This window comes from Arvicanthis niloticus, chromosome 7 (genome assembly GCF_011762505.2).
Source record: "Arvicanthis niloticus isolate mArvNil1 chromosome 7, mArvNil1.pat.X, whole genome shotgun sequence".
Classification (NCBI taxonomy): Eukaryota; Metazoa; Chordata; class Mammalia; order Rodentia; family Muridae; genus Arvicanthis; species Arvicanthis niloticus.
The window spans coordinates 11,578,285-11,598,219 of NC_047664.1; the positions used below are offsets into that span (position 1 = coordinate 11,578,285).

The following is a 19,935-nucleotide window of genomic DNA, read 5'->3' on the forward strand; positions in this document are numbered from 1 at the left end:
TTTTACTGTGTGTTATTTTTTTTAATTTCTCCTCATTCCTTTACAAGCTTTGCTTTTCCTTGAACTGATTATTGTTTGCCTTCCTCCTTGTATGTGATACTAGCAATCTAGCTCATACTTAGAACATATGAGGAACATATACCATTTGTTCATTATTATTATTATTGCAAAATAGCCAGGATCAACAATTGTGTTTTATTAATGAAAACCATTAGAGACCAGTATCTGTGGCACGATCAACACAACTTAATTAAAACTTGAAAGTCTTCCTTGCTTCTTCAATTTGTTTGGGATCCAGGGCAGGCTTTCTCTGGCTGCCAGGCTGGAGGAACTTCTTCACATTGGGGAGGCTGCTGATTCTGCTCTTGAAGGCCTGTAATCCAGAAAGCACAGCTTGACAGTTGGAAGTACTCATATGCACAACCCAGGAATTTGAGCACCTCCCAGAACACCATCAACTGCATCCTTAAAACAGCTCCAGTATAGACACGAGAAGCATGAAAAACCATGAGCCAGAAACCATAGCTCAGCATCAGTTGTCTTAAGAGCTCCTTTGACATCCAATCACCATCTCCTGTAGACACGCCCTGAAGATCTGTCTCTGTGGCACTGTCTCTCAGGTGTGAAAGGAGAGAGAATGAAAGAAAAAGACATGAAAAACTGATTTGCAAATGGAGACGGGAAAAGTCCAAGTCTAACAAGAAGCAACATGGCCAGTTTCCACACTGGGAGAAAAGGTGGGGTCATGGAGGTGGGGTGGGGTCAGCATGAAGGGGACAGGAGAAGAAAGCATATTATAGAGAACAGGAGACAGAACTGAGGGAAGGTGATCACATGACAGAGGCCTGCTCAGACGTTGAGCAAAGACAAGACACAAAGACATGAGACTGTAGATAAAACAGAGGCCAGAAGCATCCTGCCAGGAACAGGGGTCCAAGGAGAGAGCTTCAGGGTCATTCATCTTTCTCATTACAGAAGGCAAAGTATTCTTCCTAGGATACCATCCTCAAATCTCCACACATTAAAAGATTATTTTCAAGCCTCAACCTGAGGGTCTAGTAGCCCAGTTTGCAGGCCAGAGGGTGAGACCTCAGCCCACAGGCCCACCATTGTATTGTCAGAGGCATGTGTGTGGCTGCCTCTCTGAGGTGGCCTCACCTTCAGCAGTGGGAAAGGGGTCAGAAGGCTGGCATCAAGCTCTTCAACATAGAGGAGAAGTTCCAGCAAGTGGATGTCCACCCTGGTCAGCCTGTTGCCTACAAGGTAGTCTTGTCCGTGGCTCTTCAACACCTGCAAAATTAAAGGACACTGATGATGAAGACATAGTGTTGGGCTGGGGCCCTGACTCTCCCCAAGTCTCTTGAGGCAACACTCTGCCTTTGCTTGGCAGGTATAGAAGAACTACAGACATTCTCTAGGCCTATGGTGCAAGAGGGGCCATGAGAAGTCAGCTGTGTGAACTCTTTAAAGGCCTGGTGACCTTTCTTTGTCACTGCCACATGCCTAGAGCCCTCTCATACCATCTCCCTTACATATATTTTGCACACGTGACAAGCACTTAGCCCCTGACACAATATGGTTCTCCCCTTGGTACAAAAATGATGGAGCACTGATATTTCAGGACATTCCTCTCTCTATCCTCTCTGTTTAGTCTTTCATGAACAAAGCTTCACATTCAGGCCAGCATCATTCATCCCAGAGAACATCCAGTGTCTGCCTTTCTCCTTTGTCTGCCTTCCTCATTTCTCTGGGATCTGAACTACAGCATTGGCTCTGACTCCTACCTTCACTGGTCATGATTGACATGCTGAATTGTACAAGGTGAACAGAGTTGGACTCTGTCAGTAACTTTGACCTGATGAATGTTGGACCGATGGAGATATGAGTGGACAGATGAACATGGTGATCATACTTACCACCATAGGATGCTAATCTTGCAATCCTGCGGGCATTTATGTTTCTTAAATATTGATTTGACATTTATCTCAACATTTCTGGTTGTGTGAAGCTTGAAGAATAACACTGTGTTGGTTGCAGTCATATGGCATTCACATAGGTATGAAAATCCCAGATAACCAAAGGAAAAGAACATGCCACATCATGAGCTACAAAGAAAGACCCACTGAAGTCTCTGTGGTCACCTCACCATCCTGTACATATATATACAGAGGAAAAAAGCGATCACTACCACAATCGAAAACCATCGGCAGCCAGGTGTGGTGGCATGCACATTTAATCCCAGCACTCAAAAGGCAGAGGCAGGTGGATGTCTGTGAGCTTGAGGCCAGTCTATAGAGACATTCTGCTTTAAGAAAAGAAAAGAAAAGAAAAAGGAAAGAAAGAAAAGAAAACTAAGACCAAAAAAATACAAAAGAAGGAGGCATCAAGTGGTCTTCAGTCCATGGCTCACTGTGTACACGGAGTTCATGAAGCTCAGAGAGACAATTTCAGCCATGATGGATGGACAGTTTGTTCTATGAGACAGCCTCATGACTGTCAGCACCACAGGCCTCAGGGGATTGTGTGAGGACCCGATGGCTCCCAAAGCCCTTCCAGCTTCCACAAAGCAGAGGCAGCAGTGAGTGAACTTTCAGTGATGAATGAAAAACAAGATGATTCTTTGTAAAATGCGTTTTCAACTCAGGTTCTGATAGAACTTGGTCCAAGGCTGGAGTCATGTGAGGAGATCTCTAAGTGCTTGTGGAAAAATCTCTAAGAAACCAAGACAGGAGTCTTGTGACCTCAGTTCCTCCAAAAACATGGAATTGTTCTTGGATTATGCTTTTCTGCCCCTCTCAGCTTTAGTGGATAGGAGTGAGTTTAACTCAGATTATTCATTACAACTGTCAATTATTATCTATTTGTATGCCTACATGGAAAAACATGGTTTCCTCACTTGTAACTTGGCCAGCTCTAATGATTGTATAATTTGCTCATGTGACTCATCATAACCCTCAGAGTAAAAATTGTCTGATGCTCTGAATAAAGTGGTCTATTGACCCGAGACTTCAGTTCACCTCATTTATGGACTCCATTCTCTTAGGTCTCACCTCCTCTAGAACAGAAAACAAGGTCTCTTGGGAACTTGCAAGATGCCCTTATCCTCTAGGGTCATAGTTTGGGCTTTTATCTTTTACTTGGCATAAGTTAAGTATTCCTTAAGTGTTCGTGGTTTACCTCCAAAGAGAAGCCCTGACTGTGAATGGTACTACGTGTGCATTGACCTTCATTTGCTGAGTGGGTGTGGTTTATCTCTTAAGATGAGACCCCAGTCTCATCCTGCAGGTCAGTTTTCCTTAACATCTCTTCCTCAGACTCCTCCTCTCCACCCTCCATCACTGTCCTTGTTCAGGTATTTCCCCTCTGTCTTTGAAGTGCTATCATTTCTCCTGACAGGCAGCTGCTCTCTGGCCTCCCTGTGTAACTCAGAATGTTTTCCTCTGTCTATTATTTTCTACAGTTTTCTCTGGAAAGGAAGCCCATTGTATTCTTCAGGATCTAGGTCCCTCTCTGGGGTGGCTCAGCCTTCCACAGGCCCAGTGCTGGTTGCAGCCAGGAAGCCTGTTCAGTACTGGATGCTAGATGGGCATGAGCACGTGGTGCTCCATCCCAGGCTGTTTTACACGGTGCCTGTGGGGCAGGGAGCTGCACACAGGCTCGTGGAAGTGAAGGCCAGTGGTGCAGCAGCCTTTGTCTCCAGCCTCTGCCTTTCTCTTGTCCCTGAAAGGACTTCAAAGATCCTACTTACCTTTTCAAAGGCAGGCAAGAAACGGTTTTTGGTCCTGTCTTTTGCCAAAGAAGTCTTGGCTTCTCTTTGGTCAGGTGGACATAGTTTCAGTTGCAGGATCATTTCAGTCAGATCAAAAATACCTTCTGTGTACATGTCAATCCTAAGAGACAAAATTATCCAAATTGTCACGAGTTGTCAGTGGTTCCCTATGTAACATTTTAATCTGAAACCCTGAGAAATGTACACTGAAAGGTGGTCACAAAGTTGTTTCCCTCTAGTTTGTCATTGTCTCTTATAATTAACAGATATATTGACTTTCCCCTTGAACGTTGTGTTGGTCCTGATACACTTTTACAATTTTTTTAAAGGTCTTCTCTCATACATTGTATCTAGACCACTGTTTCCCCTCTTCCTTCCACTCTTCCCAGTTTAAAAAAGAATTGTTACACACACATGGCCCAACCCAAGCATAAAGAATCACTGACCCCTCTGGATATGCAGTCATGAGATACTTGGTGGCATCTCAGAACATAACCAGAACTCTGCAATGGGAATTCTCTCTCTCTCTCTTTCTCTGTCTCTCTCTCTGTCTCTCTCTGTCTCTGTCTTTCTCTCTCCCTCTCTCTCTCTCTCTCTCTCTCTCTCTCTCTCTCTTTCTCATGGTTTGTTTGAGATTCTCAGAGCTAGCAAGCTGCAGCTCCTATAAGTCAAACAGATCCCTCTGTTCACCCACCAGAAATTTCTCTGTTCATCTCTCATTATGCTTCACAGCCCAGAGTCATTCTTGGTCAGTGTTACAAGTTCTCCATCCATTTCTCATGAAGCAAGTCTGTATGACCTCCACATGCTGCTGCCAGATTCTAGGCTTCTTAACCTTTGTCAAAACTTGTCTTTTTTTTTTTTTTTTTTTTTTTTTTTTTTTTAATGGTAGCGTTTCACTATGTAGCTATACTGGAACTCACTCTAGAGATCAGGCTGGCCTTGAATTCATAGACATCTGCCTGCCTCTGTCTCCTGAGTGCTTGGTTTAGATTAAAAGTGGTCACCCCACCACCAAGTGACAAGTTGTCTATTTCTTTATTCTGTTAATCCACAACATATCACCAGATGTATGTTTTCCCTTGTTCTAAACTGTATTTTATAGAATTCTTTTTGGAAAAGAGAGTCATTGTGACATTTTCACACCATAGCATTTTTGGCCCCTTGAAAGATAGGATTCTGTGGCTCAGTACATCTGTAGCAGTCAAACAACGTGAGCACACTGCAGTGTTACAAGAGTGTGATCCCCATTCCCCTCCACTTCCTTCTTATCCATGCTAAGGACAGGAACATTTTCCATGAAATGAGCCATGGAACACGTGGCCAGTGTTTGCTTCCTTTACATAATATAATGCTTGCTCTTTATCTTTTTCTGCTTCCCTCACCACACCATCTATTATCACGGCTAAAATTGGAACCTGGGCTCCTCTGTTATCTATTACTGAACATTGTGACTGATTCACCAGTAGAAAATTATAGCTAATGCTGCGAGGAGTATCTCTGTACATGCACAGCTAAAGCCAAGCGCCCATTCCCCATACACATGTCTCCCCCATTAGTGTTGCTGCTAGTACCACATATGGCTCTTGAAGAAACTGTGATACTCCCACATGGGTTTTATGAATGAAGGATTCTGCCAGAGCAGAGTGGGTCCCAGTGGGAGTGCTGCCATCAGCCTGGATGCTTCAGTCTTGAATGAAAAGCTTCAGGTGACCGTGATCCAGTCCCTGAAGCTTGAGCACCTGAAGGCATGATTCCACCATGCTCAGGAGCTGGGTCCCTGTGCTGTGCTGAGGGCCTCATCCTCTGCTGTAGTCACACCTGAACCCACCCTATCTGCTCTTCCCTCCCCTCCACAGACTCTGCCATACTTGGCCTAAGTGTTTATGCTGAGAACCAGCCTGCTCCTAGACACAAACCCTGCCACTCTCTTGCTCACTGAAAGAGGAACCCAAGTCCTTCCCTTGTTTCCCACTGGGGTAATAACAGGAAATACATCATACAGGGTCCTCTCCTTCAAGTCCTTCCCATAGAGGTCATATTTGGTGGCAATGTAGTTGAGGATGGCTCTGGTCTGTACTAGCTTCATCCCGTCAATCTCCACCATGGGCACCTGGTCAAAAATCAAATTCCCATCTGTGAAAAGATAAAAGGAAAACTCTGTCAACTGTCCAAGTCTCAGTTCTCGGGAGCAGAAAAGGATTGACATGTCTGAACATGCAGAGGAATGATGAAGGCTCGGCTGCCAGTCTTTCTAGGGGAATCTCTGTATTTCAGCCCCTGTTTCCTCTCTGTCTCACCCACCTCATCCTGTTTTGAGCATCTGTCATCCCCCTCTATTTCCTACCCACACACATGTTATATCCCTCATGCATGGTTTTATGTTCATGTCCCTGGGTACATTCATGAGGTGAGGAGGGACAGCCAAGGGCCACCATGCAACAGAGCTAGGTACAGAACTTTGAAAGTCTCATTATGTTCATGGCATGAGGGTGATGTAAGACAGTTTCCTATGTAGTGAGCCACCTTGTGGTCCTCCAGCCTGTCTCTGTCAGGGAATAGTAACTCATCAGTAGCTATAATCAAAATGCTCAAGAAAACCATCCCAGCTATTTCTCCATCATGATTTAACCCCTGGTCATGTGTTTGTCTGGTTGATGGGCAGCGGGGGTAAAACACAGAGGAAGTGAATGAGTGTGAGTGAACTAGCTCACTCTGAGGCAGAAAAAAAATGAGAAAAAACCCACAAGTCAGCAGACAAATCCTTGGAGACATCTGACCACACCCTGTCCCCACTGTTCCCATTTCAGACCACTCAGGGAGCCCCACCACCTACATCACACTGTCACTCTTCCATTCTGACTGTTCCCACCCACTGCCCACAACATCACCTTCAGACAGCCTTCTCTGCGGCACCTCACTGCAGTCATACAGATACTGTTACCTTTTTTTAACTTTTCCAGATCTTCTGGCCTCTGTATTAACTTCTCTTCAAACTGAAAGCAGAGAAGTAAAAGCACGCTCAGTAACTCATTCTGTTTTATTGTAGACTTTTGAACTCAGTGACCCCTGATGGGTACTTCATGTGCAGAAGTGAAAACCTCCAGTAGATACAAAGGAGTCTGATCACGGCCACTTGGAAATTCATATTAGATCCATCAACAAAAGGATATTGAGAACAACCAAGCTGCTCCTTCTTGGAGTGTTCCTCTACCTTGAACCCACAAGGGCGAATGCTGAGGTTCTAAGAAGAGAGTGATCTCACTGGCAGGCAAGCACTGGGACTTTGTTGAGATTTGGGGCTCTCAGGAAAGCCTGCTAACTCCAGTAAGATCAGGATAGAACACTCCAGATCTCCATCATGGCATACAGCATGGACCCATGACTACTTGGGTTTTGTTTCTTCAGGATTTAGTCTTAATAATTTTAATTGTGCATGTTTGCAAACGTGTGTGTGTGTGAGTGTGTGTGTGTGTTTGTGTGTCTATGGCTTGTACATGTGAATACATCCCTCTTATAGGTCAAGATCATGGAGACCAGGAGTTAGAGAGTCTCTTGGGGCTGGAGTAACAGACAGTTATTAGCTGTCTTATCTGGTGCTTCAAACCACAGTAGATTGTCTGCATGTGCAGTAAGACCTCTAAACAGCTAAGCCATTACACAGCCCCTGTTAAAGTGCTTACATCTCAGTCTTAGGACTATTGTTGTGTTTTTCAAATATTTATTTATTTTATGTGTGAGTATTAAATCTTTTTGTGTGCACATACCCAATAACAACCCACCATGGTCTTTTACATATATCACTCGGATCTGAACCCATGATTAATCTTTAGGCCCAGCCATCTCTCAAACCCTCTAGAGTAATCTAAACCACTCTTTTTCCTTCATATTTTAAAGAAGTTTTTAGCCTTGCAAGGTTGAACATTGGCTTCACCCTTGCTTGGTGAGACAATCTGCTGATGGTTCCACAACCCCACAGGATTGGGTTGATAGGCAATGTGAGGGGAAGCAGCAGCCACTTGCACAGCCTCCAGAGAGGCACAGGGAGAGCTGACTGTTGAGCATCACAGACAGGGGCTGAATTGTGATAGGTTGGTGGGGTGAAGTCGATGGTGAGGTTGATGTCAATGGCCAGCTGCAGGCACATCTCATCTGGAAGGTTTGGGCCAGGGTCTCTAACAGCCCTGCCCACTGCCTTCTCAGCTACTCAGCAGAGGAAGGCTTCTGTGCAGATGGCCCCATCCCTGCCTTCCTCTTGTGATGAACTCAACAACCCAGTGGCTCAGCACATATCCCAGAGCCACAAAGCTCTCATTTAGACTCTGGACCCAGCTATGTGTTTATTTAAAGCATTCTCCCCTGGGGACAGCACTGGAACGTCTCAGTTCTTATGCTGTCCTTCATTCAGAACGGATCCAGCCAGAATCCTGTTCATATAGGAATGGAGAAGGTGTGATTCCACAGTTAAGGTGAGGTGGACAGGTTGCCATTACACTGAAGGAGGACACCAGCAGCCTTCCCAGGGTGCCACTTCATCCTTTAAGGCTCCCAGTCTGCTCCTATCCGAGGGCAAGATTCTCAGCTAGCAGTGTCTACTACTTCATCCCCAGTCTTTCCCAACTGCTGAGCTCACATGGTGTGAACGGGAGGGGTTTTTCCTCAATCACGCCTCTAGAGGGCAGCACTAAAGCCTACCAGCGTTTTCTGCTCAGCAGCTGACAGGAAAACATTTAACAGCTGAAGGCTGCTGTCCTTCTCACTTGGGCCACTTACACTGAAAGCTGAAGCTCATAGACATGGAGGCCCCTGAAGATTCGAGCTCTTTCTCACTCACCACTCCTACCTTCCAGACAGCCCTGTGCCTGGTATTTGATACCTGAGAAACTGAGTGTTGCTCTGCTTTGACAGGTCGTTTGTTACAACCTTTTGTGTCAGGCATCTCATTTGTGGACGTGTTTTGAATTTAACTCTATTTAGTTTTCTGGTATAGTTTATCCCTTTTTATGTTTTTTTAATACTATATATGGAAAGTCCTCTCTCTCTCTCTCTCTCTCTCTCTCTCTCTCTCTCTCTCTCTCTCTCTCCAGGGTTTCTCTGTGTAGCCCTGGCTGTCCTGGAACTCACTCTGTAGACCAGGCTGGCCTTGAACTCAGAAATCAAATCCACCTGCCTCTGCCTCCCAAGTGCTGGGATTAAAGGCGTGTGCCACCACCACCCGGCTCTCTTTCTCTCTTTCTCTCTTGCTCTCTCTTTCTCTGTGTATGTATGTGTGTGTGCCTGCCCACACATGCATGCATGCATCCATACACATGTCTGCTCAATTGCCCATGATGGTCAAATGCATGGAAACCCTCTGGGGTCAGAGTGACAGGAGTTTGTGAGCAGCCTGTAGCAGCCCTCTGCAAGAACAGGCTGGGATTCTAACCACTAAGCCATCACTTCAGTCCTGGTTCCTTTAAACCATCTTTATCATGGGAACTCCAGGTTCTCTGTCATAAAACTACAAGATACAAATATCCTTCATCTGTCAATTCCCAGCTCCAATAACCCCAGCTGCAGTCCACCCTGTCCATCTCTGTGCCCATCTTCTGAGACAGACTATAATGTATATATACTTGCGGGGTCACATGTCCCCACCACAAACACCACATAACTTATGTACTCCAAAAATACACACTCGTTTTGAAAGAGTAGTGGCATTTCTAAAACCACACTATCATACCATAAATCTGTAATAAGCAATTAGTATCACCTAATAACCAATATTCAAATGCCTATTTCCACGTGTCTCAGTATATAATTTGATCAATCTCAAATAAGCAACTAATCAAGTAAGTATTTGATTTTTTTCCTCCTGAAAAGGTTTTTTAATTGTGAATGTATTCTTCATAGAAAGCACAGTAAAATTATACTATTTCGAATCAGTCCATCTCTTTTTTTAGTACAAGACAAGTACCATTTAAGACAAACTTCCCACACTTCTCCAGGCATGGAGTCTCTCAGCTTCGAGAAGCATGTTAAACTGGATCTGAGGCCCAGTGCAGAGCACTGCACAACCTACCTCCACCCCTGCTGCAGCCAGGAGCCACCTGATGCACTCCATCCTGCCCCGGGCATTGAAGTAGTGAAGCACGGGCTTCCCAGCCATAGCAGCAACTGTGGTTCACTGGTAGGAGGGAACAGGCAGAGAGGTCAACCCGGGGGAGCCTGTAGTGTGGGGTGTGTTTAGTAATGCACCCTGGAGAAGGGCAGTCTGCTTCCTCCATGGTTGGCTTGCAGGAAGCCGAGGGAGAAGTTTGTAACTTAATTTCTCACCCATTGGTCACCATCAACCTGCAATTGCACCAAACCAGTCTCAGCTGGCCATAGGCCTTCACCTTGAGGACATAAAACAGAGTTGTCAGGATTCTGCAGTGATTAAAAACCTGGGAGCCTGTTGAGCCTTGGAGAGCAGAGCCATCCCAGAGGGGATGAGACACGGTCCCTCCCGGCTCTTGGCTCCTGGACTATTTAGTTCGGCAGCTTCCTCTGGGTTGTGTCACCCTGGCTGTGCCAGTGCCAAAGTTTCCCGGGAGGAGAAGGGTCATCTCTTGCTGCTGTTCTGTTTCTCACTGTGAGACTGAACAGTGTTTCATGGTGCAGAAGGAGAGTAGCTGATGTGTCAGCTTCACATGCCAGGGCAACTAGCTGCCTTTGGTGCGCACCACATCGTGAGTAAGTGCTCACTGGACTTTTTAAAATCAGAAAGTCCCTTGATGCAGAGCTGTCGCTCTTGCAAATTTACAGAAGAGATGTCGGGGGCAGCCTCGCTTATACACTGAAGGCCTAAAATCAGCCATAGGCCTAAATCAGCCTGCTAACACAAAGTCTTGGGTCTCTGTGGAAAAACACTGAAACAGATGGCTAGCAGCTATTGTAAACAAGCAGCTTTGGTGGAAATTTGCCAACCTGTGTCATCATAGACCTTGTAGATATGTAGCCTTGGTGGACAGTATGAACTTAGATAACGACAAGTGAATTATAGGCGGAGTCATAGTGACCTGTCCCTTGAACCTTCACCCAGCTGATAGTCTGTTCTGGAAGGTATCTGTACTCCCCCTGAACACTGACGTTCCTGTGTCATCCCCTTTCCCACATCCTGCCTTTTTGTGTATATAACCCCTGTGTGAAAAAGTAAAGATTGCGATTTGATCAGACTATAGACAGATCGCCATTCTTTTCGTCTTAGCTTGTTGTCCCCCCTCCACCAACCCACCTCCACTCTCTTTCAGGTGACCTCTCCAGATCACTGTTTAATGCCCTGCTGGACAGGACAGAGAGACTGATGTCTCTCCAGTGTCATGAGTAGAAAACCCTGGTGAATGCAGCTGAGTTCCTGCAGTGGGCAGACATGCTGGGTCCCTGCTGCTCAGTGATTGTAACTAACTCAAATCATGGCCATGGGTAGAGATTTTAACTTGTGATATGATAGGAAGTTTCAGAGTCTGTCTTTTTAAAAGGATTCTACTTTTATTTATACATGGTGTGTGTGTGTGTGTGTGTGTGTGTGTGTGTTTCTATGTGTGCGCTCCTGGGTGCAGTGGCTATAAACCCTAGAAGACATCAGATCCTCTAGAGTGGTGGCCTCTGCCTGCTGGTCACCAATCCCAGGCCTCAGCAGCATTCTTCCCCATTAGCTGTTGGCCTCCCTACACTCAGGTAGCAGCGGCTCCTCATGGTCACCTCACAGCTGCCTGCTGCACATTATAAAGCTCTGCTCTTTTTGCCTTTCTGATTTTCTTTGGTTTCCCCCATGAGTGCTAGTTTGCCCTGGACAGCTTCAGTCTGGGGATGTCACCAGGACTCTGAGATGCTGAGGTTTTCAGGGAAGTCCTTTACACCATCCTTCCCATGCCGCAGACATTGCACAGCACTGATCAGGTTATTGCCTTGCAGCCTTCTTGGTGACATGCGCCTTATACATGGCGGTCATGCTGAGCTGGGTGGCTCTCTCTAACCTCCCAGATTTAGAGTTGCATGCTACCTGAGAGTCCTTGGCCTTCACCATTTTGTGGATGCCTTGATCCTCAGCATGGGATTGGCCACACAACTGCTCAGTGTCGGAGCTTGTATTTGACCTCGTTCCACAGACTGATTTCTTCCAGCTATATTTTCACAGACCTTTTATGTTTTCCAAAGATTATCCTTTTCTTGTCTGCCACTCATTCCCTTATACACACCTTTGTGATCACGTAGAAAACATAGGACATGGTGGCATGTTCAGGCCACCATCCCCAGATATCACAAGGCTCAATAGTTCAAGATTCACTCTTTTTCCCCTCTTGTTTTCTCAGGCTCACCATTTCAACCCACAGGTTGTGTTGGGTATTTAAATAATAAACTAGTAAGAAAGTAACAGATCCTAAGTATGAGACCTGCTAGTCTTTCAACAGAATTATCAAAGTAATAGAAAACGGTATGACACAAACGATCTAGAAAACCAAACTGGGAATGTGCTTTGGGAGGGTGGCCTGGGAGAGAGTCTGGGGTGAGAGGACTCTGCAAGTTCCTGTGGGTTTCAGAATGCAACTCAAGAGAAGACATTATCGATCTCCCTTCTGCCTGGGAGGACAAGCCAGGTCCACTCCTCACTATCCTAAATCCCATGTACTTAGATTCCCTTGCAAATACATTAAGCCTCACCCTTTGGCTCAGTGAAACTGAAGGAGAAGGTGAGGGGACAGACAGAGAAGCAGAAGGAGAAAAAGAGGAGCAGGAGGACAGGAAGGAACAGACGAAGGGAAGAATAAAGCACAGGAGAGAAGAAGGAAAGGAGGAAGATGGACAGAGTTAGGCAGGGAGGGGGAGGGAGAGAGAGGAACAGAGGAAGAACAATAGGTTGCTACTGGTTGTTCAGTCTCAAAGCAATTCAGTAACCAGAACCAACTGCAGGTAAATCAGTGGTAATGGGCATGGATTGTGATCAGAGTTTATTACATACAGGAGTGAAAGTTATATAATAAATCCAGTTATTTTATACAATTAGTGCATGCTGACTAAATAAAACATTAAAAACTATTTTGCAGTGATGCAGACCTGAGAACACATTATGCAGGTTACAAAAGAGAGTACTGACCTAGTGAGAGTCCTGGCTGCTTCTCCACTCAGCGCCCAGCTCCAGCTCTAGAGGAGTGTGCATGCTAGTTTAATAAGGTGACAGTTCTTGCAGAGAGCATGGGGACCAATAGGAAACAGCCCCTCCCATAGATATGCATAGAGTCCAAGATTCCAGAGTTTCATGATCAACTAGAAAGGTAACAAGTCACGGGGAGGGGCTGACAAGCTACAACCTTTCCCTGGAGATCTAGATCCATTCATGTATTCCTTGGTTTAATGCTGTGTGTCCCTAAATCATCTCTCCTCCATGCTTCTTTGATTGACCCTAAAGAGACATCTAGCTTTAGAAGGGAAAAAAGGAAGGAGGAAAAACTTCACTAGAAGCTAAAAAGAACCATAGAGTCAACCCTCGGAACCGTCAGCTGTGTAACGATGCGACATTCAACTATTGGATCTGAGGGATGTCTTGTTAACTAGCCCTAAATTACAGAATTAATACACTGTCTCAGATTCAAGGCTAAGTTGAACATACAGGTAACACTGCCCCTGCCTATTTTGTCTGATGAAGCATGCATCATATATATATATATATATATATATATATATATATATATATCCCACAATAGCATGACATCTGTCCTGATCTTTGTCCTGTTTTGATTAAAAAATCAAGAGCTGAAAGGCAGAAAGGAGTGTCACAACTCACACTTAACTTTTATCGGGATGATCATCCACACTCTGTCCAGCCTGCTCTAGGTCTCAGTGCAGCCTGTGAGTCCCTGCAGTTACTCCTGTGGGAAAGTTGCTTAGTCACCATTAGCAATGTCATTTCCAATCTAGTGAGAATAACTCATTCTTCCTGCCAAGTTCAGACACATAGCTCTTATCCACAAGGTCAACAGCACTGGCTTCACTCACACACCCACAAGCTGATTTGTGATTTTAGTTACAATGGTTGGTTCATGGGTCTTTGTTGTTAATCATTACCTCATGATCTGGCTGAGGCCAGATACACATGCCTGAGGCTGGATACCCTACCAGTGAGCAGGGCTAGCTTCTTTTTATCTTGGTGTCCACTGATAATTTCTCTTCAGCTATAGAACTTCATTCCTCAAGGGCCCTTCACTTTGCTAAAAACAGATGACAACCTCTTTATGCAGCCTTTCAGGGTGACATGCACCAGCACAGGACCTCAGCCTCAGCCTCTGCCACAGGAATGACTAGAGTTTGAACACTGCTCGTGAAAGAGTCCATGTCACAGCCTGAGAGTTTATGGCAGAGGAGGAAAGGAAACCCGTGGTGAAAGGAGAGTGTCCCAGAAGAGCAATGTGAAGACCCAGCAGAGAGAACTGGGACATCTGAAGTACAGAGCAAGGACTGAGTCAGGAGTCCTGCTGAGGACTGCCTTAGAGCTGAGTGTACTGTCCCAGCCTGGAAAGGAAGGAAGCAGTCAGCTGCCTGCCCATTCTGTGCCATTTGCCTGTGGTCATGTGGCGTCTCTGTTCTTCAAGCCTGCCTGCACTTTAGGCTTTCTCTGCAGCCCAGGCTCTGCACTCATGTTTCTTCAGCTGGACCTCCTCCTCTCTATCCTCTTCAGCCTTTTTCTCTCCATCCTCTGGGCATGCTGCACTGCCTCTATCAGGTCCCCATCCAGATGCCCTGAGTGAGGAGTTCTCCAGGTCTTGTTCCAAGTTCCCATGGCTGGCCCTGTGTGCAGCATAGAGAGAGGCCACGATGAACACGTGACCAAGTTCCATTTAGTGTTCGAGATGTGTTCCTGTGTGAGGGTCTAGAAAGGACATTTGGGTAATTTGTCATGTGCTACCCATTAAACTAACAAATGTCAAAATTCTTTGGAGCAACTCCTTGACTTTATCTGGAATAAAAACTCAATGTGTCCTTCAACTGTGTTCTTTAAAATTACTTGGGTTCTAGAAAAGTTTCAGAGGGCTGAGAGTGGCCCTTGGTGGTATAGCATGTTTTGGAATGTTCCCAAGAGCCTGGGGCAGAGCCCCATTGTGGGAAAGACAAATTCAAAGGTATAGAATCCCCAAATACTGTTCCCCAGTGTGGAGTTTAATGTAGACACCAAGACCCCTTTGTCTCACCACTCTGAGGCTGTTTCTCTTTGTCCCTTAAGAGTTTGTGGCAAAAAAAAAAAAAAAAAAAAAAAAAAAAAAAAAAAAAAAAAAAAAAAAAAAAGAAAGAAAGAAAGAAAGAAAGAAAGAAAGAAAGAAAAGTTTATGCTTTTGAAGAATGCTAGCCTTGTTTTGGAATCTGTGTTGAGTCTTGCTGAGAGTAGACCAATCTTAGGCTTTCTCAGAGCCCCAGAGAAAGGACACAGAAGAACCTAGTTCTGTGTCCTTGCTAAGGAGTGGACTTGTCAAAGCAAATTTGGGGATGAAGACCTGGCCTTGAAGGAATTAAATTTTTTTTTTTCCTGGGAACTTGGCGTTTCCCGTGAAGAGACTGGAGTTATCAGTTCCAAGGCCACTCTGTTCTCCATCTGAAATGCTCTTGAGACACCCTGTCTGTTTCCTTTGTGCAACACTGTGTGATTAACCTCCTGCTGGGTTTGTCCCATTACATGAGAGCTTCTGCTGTCTTTGCCTGCTTTCTCCCTTAAACATAATAAATAACACGGATGTACTTCTTTTCTTTTAATTAGTTTTTTTTTTTTTTTTTATTTACATCCCAAATGTTGTCCCCAACCCCCCATTCTCTTTGCCTCTGAGAGGATGTCCCCCCTCCCCCATAATGGCTGCACTTCTTTAATAAGCTTTTTTTGGCATAAAAATAGCTTTGTGTTAAGACTTCCGCATTCCAAACAAATGTGTTTTCTTACCTCTGTTCCCCTTATCCTCTCTCTCAAAGGACCCTGTGACTGAACACTGAAGAATAACCAACTGGGTCAAGTCAGGCCCTCCCTATAATTTTTGGATAACTTGATTGAAGAGATGTGTGTGTGTGGTGTGTGTGTGTGTGTGTGCAAATTAAGGTCAATTAATGGAGTTTCTTTCTCAACATATGATTTCCCAGCATTATATGCAATAAGAAATATTTTGAATCTTCCTAGAGACTTTCTATAGTAAAGCTGTTCTGGGTTTATATTTATTTCTTATTCTGCATCCAAGACTTCTGCCTTTCTTTCTCTCTCTCTTTCTTTTTTTTCCTCTTTTTCTTTCTTCTTTGTTTTAATTTATATAAAACTACTTCAAAACTAGCAGTTTGCCTTCATGTACTCATGTACACCAGTGTGTGCCCAGTGCACTCAGAGGTCAGAGGCTGGCTTCAGATATCTGGAACTGGAGTTATACCATGTGGATGCTGGAAAATGAACCTGAGTCCTCTGCTAGGACATGTGACCTTTACTGCTGAGCTGTCTCTCCAGATGGAAGGAAAGTACTGTACAACAGTGGCATGTGCCTGCAATCTCAGCCTTGGGGAAGCAGAAGCAGGAGGGGCCAATTCCTGGCCAATCTGATTTAGCTAAGGAGTTCCAGGACACCGACAAATGCACAGTAAACCCCTGTCCCTGAGTGAAAAGTATAAGTAAATAGTTCTAAAATGAGGACCAGAGAGATTGCTGCTTTAGAGGAGAATGAGAGGTTGATTCCCAGGAGGTTCACAGCCATCTATAATTCCAGCTCCAGGAGATCTAATGCCCTCTCTTGCCTCTGTGAGAGCCTGTGTATAGAAGCAACATAAATGCACATGTGTGCGGCACACACACACACACACACACACACACACACACACACTCAGTCACATAAATAATAATAAGCTAAGGTTGAAAAAGAGGGCTGGGGATACAGCCTAGTGACAGAGCTGTGTGAGGTATAACTTCAACCGCCTGTACCACAAAATCAAATGAAAGAATAGCCATCGTGGTGCAGGATTAACTTTGCTCTGCATCAATTCAACTGCCCCCCTGTCTCATGCTGCTACAGTTCATAACTGTACACAAACTCTGAGTTCACTGTCTCCAGTGCTCACTAACATTTGCTCACTGCCTTATCTCTGAGCCCAGCACTTCAGACGTAAAGTAGAGCTCAGAACGCTGCTAGTGGGAGTGCGATGTAAATGCGAGCGACACGGCTCACAAGTCCCCCGGGAAGCTATGTTATGTTCGGATACTTTGTGTGGATGATGTGCACAGACAGAGAGGAGTTGAGCATGTCCACAGACTGCAGGAATCTCAGCTCCTGGGCCCCTAGAGTGGGACTCAACAGGTCATGGGGTCAAGGGAGTGCTTAAAGTTCTGAAAGAGTCTCTTCCAGAGAGAGGCAAAATTTCACCAAAAAGAAATAGTCGAGTCTATTAAATATTTATTAGTCAGAAATGCAATCCAAAGCAAACAGTGTGTCAAATTTAAAAAGTCATTGAAAGTTAAAGTCCAGGTGATTTGCATCTGGGGTCCTTCAATAACTAAACCAAGTGAAGAATGGTCAATACCAAGAAACAAGAGGTCAAAGTACCAGAGTTAATGTGGGGCCTTAAAGGGACAGGCTGAAGCCAGGCTTGGAAACACCAGATGTTCACTGGAATGTGGTCATAGAAACTGGCTGTTTTATAGCACATCTAACAAATTAGAGAATCTCTGCGCATTTGTGACTTTATTTTCGAGATGGGGGTCTTACTATGTGATCCTGATTGTGTGACTGTCATTCTTTTTCAATGTCTGAGTGTCACCAAAAGACAGATGCAGTGGCTATGACTGTCCCAAGCAGTCTTTGGACAGTGTGTTTGTAAAGGATGACAGGACACACAGATCTCAGAGTTAAAAAGGGTAAATTCTGGTCATGTTGTAGGAGTGGCAGGAGGAAGGGCTAGTGAAAGTAAGGGGTTACTCTCATTACAGCCTCTTTGTGCCCTTCCTCCCAAGCCTTGAGCAGGCCTGAGAGACCTTGTTTACCACAACAGACCAAGTGATAGGATCTAGGTGGAGTTACCCACCTTGGCTGCACAGAACCGGCCGTGACCTGGAATGGATTATGGATTATCCCACCCATCTCTGGCTGAAACCAGGAGGGGTTGTGGGTTGGGCCTTTCCCTTTAAATTGAGAGCTGAACATTAAAGCTTTGAGCCTTGATCAGAGAACTTTGTCCCAGCCCCGTTTCAGGTGAACCCAGTTGACTTGTGGCCGCAGGCGGCTACACCTCTTCAGTGGCCTCCTGTGATCATAGCTATGTCTATCCTCCCAAAGGATTGTCACAGGTCCCTGCATGTAGGAACAAACAGGTCAAGGAACCATTCCTGAAGTTACAGATCAATGATTTCAAGCCTGAAATATTTCATAGACCACAGGCATTATATTGAGATGCCACATGCTTGACTCTGCCTGGCGAGCATGAGCCTCAGAAGGTGTCTGTGATCCTAGAGTGACCAGAGGGTCTTGTAATTATTTCACAGATGCCTCCTGTTAGGAGCCATGCTGCGTTTGCTGAAGTAGCTATACGCTCGCCATTATAAGATGGCGCTGGCTTCCTGTTCCTGGTTCTTCTTGGCCTTGGTGTCTGCTGCTGTGCGCACGAGTAGGCGCGAATTTTCCCGCTGATAGTACTATCAGTGGATATGTAAATGAGACCCCAGTCTATAAGCCAATGAGGACAGATCATGTCTCTTTGATAGTATATAAGTCAGTACATTCTGGGGCTTGGGGTCCTTCCTTTGTTCTCCATCTTGCATCCTTCTAACTAAAAGAGCTGTAACAATAAAAGACGCTGTCAGAAGAATCTTGAGTGTGACGTGCTCCTTATCGGCGAGGTAGCGTGTCGCAGCCTCCCACCTTTGTCCTTCAGAAGCTGTGTGACTGACTCCACCTCTAACTATCTCCCAGCAGTTTTAAAGGCCAGTCTTTGTCATTTCCAAAAGAATTAGCATCTAAAAGTAAGAAAACTGACTCCAGAGGAGTGTCTCCGCCCACCACCTACCTCCTCTACCCCCAGACGCCAGCCAGCCTGTGGCTCTGCTCACACCTCATGTCTAGGCAGCTTCTGCTAATGCACAGGTTGACATGGCTTTGCTTGCAGTCTATGAATGAGTAGAACCGCCTCTGCACACGGTAGAGGGTTCATCTGCACAGGGCACTGGGATCTCAATTGCAGATGTGGCACGGGCACTCATGAACTTTTATACCTAGTCTAGGAAGGCAGCATGAGTAAATTCTTGGACCTCATCAAAAATCCAGTTCTAGGCCTCCACCCAACCCTACTGAACTACTTAAACATGACACCTATGTCATTTTTGTTGGGATTAGAGCTTAAGACTGCTTCTATACTATCCAATTTCCTAAATAACTCCACAATTTGAGCATTCCAAGGTCAATATCTACATCTCCAGATGTGCAAAGACATCTCCAGATGTCTTTACCCTAGGAGCATCTCTCTATCTCTGCCCACTCAGGTCTGGAACCCTTAGTTGCTTCCATTGGTGGTGATGTACATCATGTTCAAACACCCAGGATCAATTCTGTTTTACTCCTTTCTTCCAACCTGATGATAGCTACACAGGAGACTACATTCTTCTCAGCAGCCCACAGACATTTCTCCAACATTGTCACATGCCGAGACACTGTCTCAACAAATGTCACGAATTGAAATAACCCTGTATTCTATCTGACCAGGATAGAATAAAGCTACATATCAACAGTAATAGAAACTGAGCAGAGTACACACATCAAACTCTGGATACTGAGAAACCCTGTCTGGTGTGTGTGTGTGTGGGGGGGGGGAGTTTGTTTTGTTTTGGTTTTTCGAGACAGGGTTTCTCTGTGTAGCCCTGGATGTCCTGGAACTTACTTTGTAGACCAGGCTGGCCTTGAACTCAGATATCTGCCTGCCTCTGCCTCCCTGGTGTTGGGATTAAAGGTGTCCGCCGCCACTGCCAGGTGAAATAAGGTATTTAAACTGATCCATACAGCAGATTCAGTACCAGCCTGGGCTACATAGTGAGTTCAAAGCCGGTACAGGCTACTGAATGAGACCTTGTCAAAGAAAAGTAGCATGTAGCCTTGCCCTTCCTTTCCATCCCCACTCCCCTCAGGGCCACAAGCCTTGGCTCCCCTCCC

General features: G+C 45.3%; 1 protein-coding gene across 2 annotated transcripts; it reads right to left on the reverse strand.

The window, feature by feature from the left end:
• Positions 1 to 176: 176 nt before the first annotated feature.
• LOC117712791 (glutathione S-transferase alpha-2) lies at positions 177 to 13,595 on the reverse strand. Of its 2 annotated transcripts, none has more exons than XM_034508935.2 (7): positions 13,572 to 13,595; positions 9,831 to 9,935; positions 6,714 to 6,765; positions 5,773 to 5,905; positions 3,749 to 3,890; positions 1,159 to 1,290; positions 177 to 373 (listed from the first exon to the last, which is right to left on the reverse strand). In XM_034508935.2, exons 2-7 carry the CDS (start codon positions 9,915 to 9,917, stop codon positions 251 to 253), a joined length of 669 nt encoding a protein of 222 aa, XP_034364826.1. In that variant the 5' UTR covers positions 9,918 to 9,935; positions 13,572 to 13,595; the 3' UTR covers positions 177 to 250. The 2 variants fall into 2 exon arrangements, with proteins under 2 accessions (XP_034364826.1, XP_076794046.1); XM_076937931.1 differs by lacking the exon at positions 13,572 to 13,595 and adding an exon at positions 12,885 to 12,937.
• Positions 13,596 to 19,935: the final 6,340 nt, after the last annotated feature.

Bases quoted from the DNA above. Each gene is read 5' to 3' on its own strand.
- LOC117712791 (XM_034508935.2), bottom strand. From the start codon at position 9,917: ATGGCTGGGAAGCCCGTGCTTCACTACTTCAATGCCCGGGGCAGGATG. The intron at 6,766-9,830 runs GTAGGTTGTGCA...CTCTGCTTTCAG, and splicing joins TGGCTGCAGCAGGGGTGGAG to TTTGAAGAGAAGTTAATACA. The intron at 374-1,158 runs GTGAGGCCACCT...TCTGGATTACAG, and splicing joins CCCCTTTCCCACTGCTGAAG to GCCTTCAAGAGCAGAATCAG.